General features: G+C 41.6%; 2 protein-coding genes across 2 annotated transcripts; both read right to left on the reverse strand.

Annotated features, from left to right (window-relative positions):
• Positions 1-5,473: 5,473 nt before the first annotated feature.
• LOC149263578 (uncharacterized) lies at positions 5,474-6,682 on the reverse strand. Its single transcript, XM_089389228.1, has 2 exons — positions 6,125-6,682; positions 5,474-6,007 (listed from the first exon to the last, which is right to left on the reverse strand). The coding sequence occupies exons 1-2, from the start codon at positions 6,680-6,682 to the stop codon at positions 5,474-5,476; spliced, it is 1,092 nt and encodes a 363-aa protein (XP_089245354.1).
• A 422-nt stretch (positions 6,683-7,104) lies between these two features.
• Positions 7,105-7,914, reverse strand: LOC149263579 (uncharacterized). Its single transcript, XM_089389235.1, has one exon. The coding sequence runs from the start codon at positions 7,912-7,914 to the stop codon at positions 7,105-7,107; it is 810 nt and encodes a 269-aa protein (XP_089245361.1).
• Between the last annotated feature and the right edge of the window lie 1,013 nt (positions 7,915-8,927).

Consider the following 8,927-nt stretch of genomic DNA (forward strand, 5'->3'; position numbering starts at 1 on the left):
ATTGGGTGCTTAATGCTTTGAAGGGAGCTGAAGAGGGAATTCCATTCTGCTGGGAAGGAGATGCTGGATTGGAGCCCTCTGGGTTGTATCTCTTCCTGAAACTTGTTATCAATCAATAAAGCTATCTTGGTTTTCTCCTATATACTGGTGTATTTGTATGATTGCATTAGTGTATTTGATTTACTTCTAATCCTGAATCATTTATGAATATGAATATTTGCCTTTGTGTTGTGTTCTTCTCTTCTCGCAAGTAGCTGTTCTCTTGTCACAGGTAGCTGTTCTCTTGTGATCTCGTGGGAATCAAGTAGTTGTTCTCTTGAGCAAGCGAGGAGGCAAGTAGCTGCGGACACCCAAAGAGAAGAGGATCTAGATCGAGGGACAAACGGAAGACAACGGTAAGTCTATCGATCTCCCCTCTTTCACATTTCATAAAGGAAGAAACCAGAATAGTTGTATCTGTTTGTTGCTAAGGCACTGTCACACCTTAGGTGGATAGGATCGTCCTGCATAGGTATTTTTCCCCACAACAGCCTCATTGATAAACAGGCTTCAAAGGAGCACTCTTGGAGTGTGTGGAATACTTGGATTTTTGGAGCAAGAACTTAAAGGAAGAGTCGGAAAGCATAAAAGGACATCAGGATCAGCAACTAAATTAGATTTTCTTGCAAGTACCAAGTTGCATGTATGATTTCTTCACTAGTTTTGGCATGCATGGCACATGCATGTGGTTTCTTGGTCATGATCTATCACTGGCATGGAGGATTTCCTGGTTTGACAATGGATTTTCCTAGCCTTGCCATTTTTTGGATAGTCATGGTGTTATGGGTTTATTTTCTTTATTTTCTGGTTGATTCACATGTTTCCTTAGCTTGGGTTGAGCTATTAGATCCCATAGCCTTGGCTGGACAAATGCGCTGGAGCCCTGTAATGGCTTGGGTCGCGTTTCTAGTCCCATATCCTTGGTTGGACAAAAGCTCTAGAGCCTTGTAACAACTTGGGTTGAGTTACTGGTCTCGTAGCCTTGGTTGGACAAACGCTCTAGAGCCCTTGGTGGGTTGAGTTACTAGTCTCGTAGCCTTGGTTGGACAAACACTCCGGGGCCCAGTAAAGTTTGTGGGTTGAGTTACTAGTCCCATAGACTTGGTTGGACAAATGCTTTGGAGCCTACTAAAAGCTGTGGGTTGAGTTACTAGTCTTGGGATATGGGTTGAAATAAACACTTTAGAGCCTTGGAAGGATGGGATAAAGACCGATCTAATGTTGGTTTTGTGATGTACGATCATGAGGTGAAATCATTATTTGATGGGTTGAGGTGGATGACCTCTGGAAGCCCTGAATGAGTTTTGATTGATCTGTTCTATGAGATCCCATATTCATGGTTGGAATATGGCATGGGGGTGAATGGTTGAAGAGATATTTGGGTCATCCATTCTATGGTCAGGTGGAACGTGGAAGTCCCATCCCTGGTTTGGATTTTGTAGCATTAACGAAAGGTTATTTCTCCTAACATTCCTATGATTATTATGATGGATTATATGTGGTATATATGGTTTCGATTTCATTGATATTTTTGTACGTATTGTGTTGGTTATGTTCTTGTTTTATGACAATAGCTTTGAGTGGCTCTCATCCTGTTCGTAATTTTTATTGAGTGATCAATGTATCTATGACCTAATGGATGAAATGACAATTAATGTGATAAGGAGAAAATTCTTCATAACGAATCTCAGATAAGTACAAGTTCCCTACACTTAGTTATGTTGTTTACACGTGTAGGTTACATGTCAATGATATGTTTGATGAAATGCTTGTCATGGCTATTAGGTATCTAGTCGAGGCCTTGAACAAGTATTTTCTTTAGTACTTTCATTTCCTTGTTACTTCAATGATTTGAAGAGAGGGATTAGTTCTAGGTATGTCCTGGTCTATGAGCTTGAAAAAATGGCTTAAATCCCAGGTTCACTAGCACAACACTGACAATTTTGGTCCATAGTCGATGGAAGGAAAACCTGTGAGAGTGACTTTAGGTTGTTGGTCGCTCCCTTAACCATAGCATGAGAGCGACTATGGCCCAACAGACCTAAAACAACAATGGGACTCATGGATAGTTTGTCTAAGTGGTTAACTTGTCCTCTAAGAGTTTTGTTGATGATGTTGGATGTCTGTATGGTGTGTTTCCATTAGTTCCACTTCCTTAATATGATTTAGGAGGTAAAATCATATCATAATGGCCTTTTGTCGCATGTTTACCTTGACTGGCCAGTTGCTTAGGTAGATGTGGGAAGGGGGTGTTACACTTTGCATGCATAGTTGTAACCATTCCCACTGATGTAATCTTATTCTTACCCTATAATATTCTCTTCTCTTCGTCATCATCCAGGTACTCAATATCCTTATCATAGCAATCTACCTTTGTCCTATGAATGTACAACCAATCCATATCCAACAACATATTGTATGATCCCAACAGAAGAACATTTAGATATGTTTATGCAGAGATACAATTTATCTCAAATGCATAAGATCGTACCCAATGATGAAATATTTTCTTAGTACCTGTAGCCAACTGAACCAACCAAGATGCAACATTCACTTATTCCATCTCGATATTAGATGTGTGATGATCATCCTTCATATTATTGAATGATACATAAATGTGAGGGATAATTTGTACAAAATCCCCCTATATGTGTCTCTTGAGCGTTGGAAATCTGATGTCTACCACCCTAATGTTGTGGACAATCTCTCTTGTGATGATCCTTGCCACAAGCCCAACACTGTAAAGGCTTCCAGCCATCACCCTTATTTTTCTCCTGAGACTAGAATCCATGTCCTCTATTAACTACATTGAATTTCTTGTATGAAATTGCATTCTCCTTATTACCTGCATCCTAAAGTCTTTCTCGCTTCCTATCCCACTTTCCCTTTGTCTTATCATTACCTTTCCAACCCTTCCTAGGGTACTACTTATGATTAGACTTCTTATAACAATGTTTCAACTTTGCAATGTATTCCTCCAATGTTTGAGGCTCATCATACTCAATCTAATCCTTAAATGCTAATGGAAATTCACTAAAAAACCTTTGAAATTTCAATTTCTCATCCTTAAGATATGGTACATACCTCAATAACTCCAAAAACCTACGTGTATACTCTTCATCTAGCATAGACCCCATCTTGAACTTGTAGAAATCCATAGCCATATCGTCATAGTATCTCTCTGAAAAGTATTACTTCTCACTCCTCCTATATGGATGGTGACAGTGATGACGGTGGTGTATCTCTAAACCAAACTAGAATAGAGCCCATTGTTATTGCCCCTCCTATTATGATTCTTGATGGTCAATATGTCTACTGAAATATGCACACCCTTTAATTTACTAATGTTTTTTATTTATTAATTACGAGCTATTTTTATCCACTCACAAACCCCTATGGTCTAACCCTTTTTCATTGAGTATGCACCATAATGAAGCAACTCGATCCCCACTTCGGTGATATTTATATGAGCTTTATAATAATTATATTTGTTCTCGTCTCCTTCTAGATATAAATCCAAATGTCATATAATAATTATATTTATATGAGCTTTATAATAATTTTATTTGTTCACTCACATTTCAATTTTGTGGTGCTTGAGCCTGACTTCTTGCCTTACTGGCTACTAGACCAGGACTAGTGTTCTCCTTCCTAACTACCTAAGTAGAACTAGTATTTGCATCATGAAAATACACATTTTGATATGACTTACATGCATAATGCATGCATGTAAACAACTATTTCAACTCCAACCTTCAATTCATTGTAAGTGAAAAATATTTTTTCTAACAAAATAGTTGAGTGATCATTCTTATTAGTATGCAATGTTCTATTAATTAAATTTCTTGTCATATTCAAGGAGTGGATTTAGTATAACAAAGTTCAGCAATATGAGAGAAAAATATATCCATTGGCAAGACAATATTCAATATGCACTGCCAAATATAACATTGGCATGAATATATATTATGAAATTTTGAAATTTAAAGATTGAATCTCTTAATGATCCATGGAGAATGTTTAATACATTTTACAAAATTAATACACAAAATTTTAATTCTATGACTAAATTTTTTTTCCACTGGAAAAATCGTAATCTTTCATTAACTTGGAAAAAATACATATTGTAGATGCATTTTGCATATGCTGTATGTTCTTCTGCCACATGTGGGTGGCTATATATCAATTCTGTCTGTTCAATAGCAAAAATCATCATGCAGGATGTTCTTTCTTATCAGTTATATATATACAGATTGCCATGCAGGGCTTCAGGTTAAAATTTTTATCATCTATGTACAAAAAAGTTCCAAAAAAGTATCATTTTCAGATCTGTATCTCATGGGCTGGCTGCCCTGTGATAGTGTGCATCTATGTATGGGCCGTGATAGTATTGGTATGCATTTGTTCCTCGCTGCTCCTGTATTATCCACTCTCCTCTGGGAAGTGCCATGGCCTCCTTAGATAGATGGTCGGCACTGCTGTTGTGTTCCCTGTAGATATGTTGACAAGTGATGTCAATAAATTGTGCCTTCAGTAAATTAATATCATCCAAAATATTGCAGAGGGTGTGTGTGTGGCAAATAGTATAATTGTTGAACCAATCAATGACAATCTTCGAATCTACATATATATGAATATGCATGCAATTGTGCCCCAATGCAAAATGCAAGAGATGACGGAGGGTAATGATCTCAGCAAAATTATTTGAGCCAGCTTCCAACCCCAGTTTTGCTTTGTAGAAATGTTGATCATTGATGAATAGTAGAAAACCTCCCCCACAGCCCTGTTGTTGGGTTGCGCCATCGAAGAATGCCCATGGGGTGCTATGATATATATGTGGAGGGTCATGGGGTCTTCGAACCTTAGGCTGTGGCGGCTTAGTCATCTCATGGTAGGCTGATATGATTTTGGCAGTAAGATGCTGCCAGTGCACAGGTTTATCTTCGAAGATCATTCGGTTTCGTGCAAGCCATAGGTACCAACAAATAATGATAGGCAAGCTTTGTAGCTTGGAGTTTTTGTGATGGTAAAACCAAGTTTCCCAGGTTCGATTAATATCATCGCCCTCCCATTTGCCGGTGTGTTGAATAGAGGATGATATAGATTGCCATATAGACGTTAGCGCAGAACAGTTTAAGAACAAATGAACGCTCGTTTCGGAGTTATGTTTGCACAGGGTGCACCAGGTCGGTCCATAGACTGCACGACGCATGAGGTATTCCCCAGTAGGGACAACACCCTTTAAGATATACCAGAAAAATAGCTTCTGTCTCGGGGGAGCGGTGAGTTTCCAAATAGAGTTCCACCAAAAAGAGATTGTGTCCAGAACCTTATGCGATATCAGAGTGTGATAGCCAGACTTTGGGGTGTATACTCCATTCTCTGAATGATACCATACGAGCTCGTCCTGCCCTTATTTGATCCTTATATGCGATTATGATAATGCATTGATATATGCCAACCAGTCCTGATGCCAGAGTGGTGGTATATTGATCTGATCTGCATTTTTCCAACGTTGTTCAAAAATGGAAGTATTTTGTGGATCAGCAATGTCAGCCAGAACTTTAATCCCCTGCGAGTGAAGATGTCGGATGAGTGCTTCAGGAAGAATGTGCCTACCGCCGCTACCATTCCAAGGATCCAGACCAATACGGGCCTGTGTTCCATCATTGATTTTCCATACCAGATTATCCCTGATAAGAGTCATAGAGTTAAGAAGCGCTTTCCAAACTGGTGATATACCAGATTTTGGCCAGGTAGGGAGGCGAATCCAATCCAAGATATTGAGGGGCCAGATATATTTGTAATATGGAATATATGTCCAGAGGTTGTTTCCAGTGAGTAAGGTCCACCCCATTTTAGCCGCAAGGGCTTGAGCGAAAGTAGGGAGGTCTTTAAGCCCCCATCCACCCCATTTCTTTGGAGTGGCGATCTTCTTCCATCCAACCCAAGCAAATATGTGCTTTTCCTGATTCCCATTCCACAGGTATCTATTGCAAGTTTACTGTAGCCTGGCCAAGATGCTGCGCGGGATCCAAGCTAATGCCATCCAAAAGACCGGGGTTGCTTCCAGGACAACCTTTACCAGAACGAGTCTGCCTGCTCTTGAGAGATATCGATGGCTCCAAATATTGAGGCGCTTCTCCAAATTTGCGACTAGCCAGACCCAGTCCGCAATCTTTGAGCTGAGAGGCTTGATCCAGAACCCCAAATATTTGAGGCCGAGGTCTAAGGGATGGATGCTATAAGGAAACAGCTGCAGGGCCAGATGGGATTCATGGATAGAAGTTCTGGAGAGGATAATGGAGGATTTTAAATGGTTGGCAAGCATCCCAATGGTGGATGAGAAGAGAGTTATAATGTTCGAGAAAGAGCGGGAGTCTCGAATGCTACCATCAAGGAAGATCATTACGTCATCCACAAAGAGAAGGTGGGTGAGGAAGCAGTCATTAGTTATCTTGAGTCCACTAAAATCCCCATTTCTCTTAGCAGAGTCTATAAGGCGGCTCAGGCCATCCATGACAATAAGGAAAAGAAGGGGAGACAGAGGACAACCCTGTCTGAGACCACGTTCAGAATGAAAAAACTGGGATGCAGATCCATTAATCAGAACACTGAACGTGGGAGTGGTGATGCAAGCCATAATCCAGGTGATGAAATTATGAGGGAACCCCAGGTGGATGAGAAGCATCTTGAGATAGAGCCAACTGACCCGGTCAAATGCCTTGGCTAAATCAATCTTTAAGATAATGGCTTTGTGATGCTTAGTCTAGATAGTATGAAAGGCTTCTTGTGCAGCACCAATGGCTTCATGAATCTAACGATGTTCCAGGAAAGCAAATTGTTGGGGAGCGATATGTCGAGACAAAATAGGACGGATGCGATTTGCAATGATTTTGGAAATGATCTTGTAGAGCACGTTGCAGAGGGAAATGGGGCGATAATCATCAAAGGAGGAAGGAGTATCAGATTTGAGGATCAGAGCTATGAAAGTTGAATTGATGGCATTGTACAGGGACCCAGACACCCGACATTACTCTACAACCCTAAGTAGATCATTGTTGATCAGCTCATAGAAGGCAAACAAAGTCCCGGGCTACGGTCCTTCTTGAACCACTTTATGGTGTTTTCAAGTTCCTCAGGAGTCACTGGATCAAAAAGGTTCTCCGCTTCTTCTTCATTTACAAACCTGGGGAAATGTCCTACTATGTTGATGATATCTGCAATAGTGGAGCCCGGGGGTTGCTTGTAGAGGTTCCTGAAGTGGGATGATCCCAACTGCGAGAGCTTGGAGAAAGTGTCTGCCACTCCACCATCTGGCAGAGGGAGGTTCCATATAGTATTTTTAACATTCCTGCCTTTAGCGTAATTGTGAAAGAAGCGAGTATTGTCATCTCCAGCCTTTAGCCATGTAGCTCTACTGCGAAGTCTAATAGATTCTTCTCGCTCCCTCAATATCTTTTGCTTCTGGTTTTCAAGTTCCACTAAGTGGGCTTTATCTTCAGCTGTGGTAAAGCCCAAGCCTCTTTCATCTGAAAGTGAGGATAGTTCGGATTCTATGAGCATAAGAGCTGAGTTCTCCTTATGGTGTTTCTCTCTGGCCCATTCGATAGAGAGATGTTTGAGCTGCGATAGGTTCATGCAGAAGCCTTTTGCCAGAGTGTCTGTTCTATCAATCGAATTGTGGATCCAGAAGTCTTTAACTAGCTTGATGTAGGAGGGATCCTGTAACCAGCCGTGGTTGAACTTGTAGGGGGCTTTTGGTTTTTTGTATGGCCTCGAAATCTCCAGATAGATAGGATAGTGGTTAGATATTCCCCCGGTACCAACCCATTGTTTGTAGTGATGAAGCTGTTGTAACAGAGTGCCTTTCATAATGAATCTATCGAGTCTGCGTGCGAGGGAAACTTCACCAATTCTTCTGTTCCTCTAGGTTGGGAGAGGATTATTCATGGGAACATCGATTAGGTCATGACGTTCCAGGAGGTTGGTCATAAACCCGGTGATCGAGTCAATTTGTGCCGTGGATCCCCAAGATTCGCTATACCCCAGGGAGAAATTTAGATCGCCCCCAAGGATGGTATTCTCAGCTGTGCGGATAGATCGGCTCAGAAGGTGATTCCAGAAGGATTCTCTTTGATGGCAGGGTCCATATATATTGATAACCCTGAGATTGATACCCAGATCAGCCGAGAAAAGGTCAAGTCCTAAGAATCTAGGTCCCCCCCCATGTGCCATGAGCCCTTATAGAAGCAGGGTTAAAACCAATCGCTAGGCCTCCCGATCTACCCGAGGAGTCCATTGCTGTGAAGTTCCATCCGGGGTGATGGAGGATGGGGAGGCAGATATGGAATCCACAGGGCCAAGGGTCTCCTGCAGTTGAAAGAGAGGCACTTCATGGAGGAAGATTGCCTGGGGTGTTCTTCGCTCTAAGTACCCCAACAATGGTGGATTGTCGCCCAGAAGCAACCTCAGCTTCCGCTCTCCTGATAGCTTTTGTGAGATCAGATTTTCTCCCTCGAGCAGACAAGGGGATCAAACCAAGTGATGTGATACCCAGACCGACGATTTTCAGATGAGATCCTAGGGTGTGAGTACGAGGACGCAGATTATAGGAGTGTTTAGATCCCCGGGATGATGACGGAGAAGATGATGGTGATGAGAGCTTTTGAGAAGATGGAGCGGAAGGAGCAATAATCAGGGAGGAGGTCATAGTGCAGAATGCAACAGACAATGAGGGAGAGATTGTAGATGGAGCAGATGTGAAAATAGACAAAGGAGGGAAAAGTGAATTACCCGGAGTGGATGTAGATGTTGAGGCTGCCCGAGATCTGGTGACCGGAGTAGATGCATGGCAATGAGCAGCGCCCGGTGTCTGAAGTGGAGTG

The sequence above is a fragment of the Pinus tabuliformis genome, chromosome 6, assembly GCF_031772625.1.
Source record: "Pinus tabuliformis cultivar Carrire ecotype Pingquan chromosome 6, CPIR1, whole genome shotgun sequence".
Taxonomy (NCBI): Eukaryota; Viridiplantae; Streptophyta; class Pinopsida; order Pinales; family Pinaceae; genus Pinus; species Pinus tabuliformis.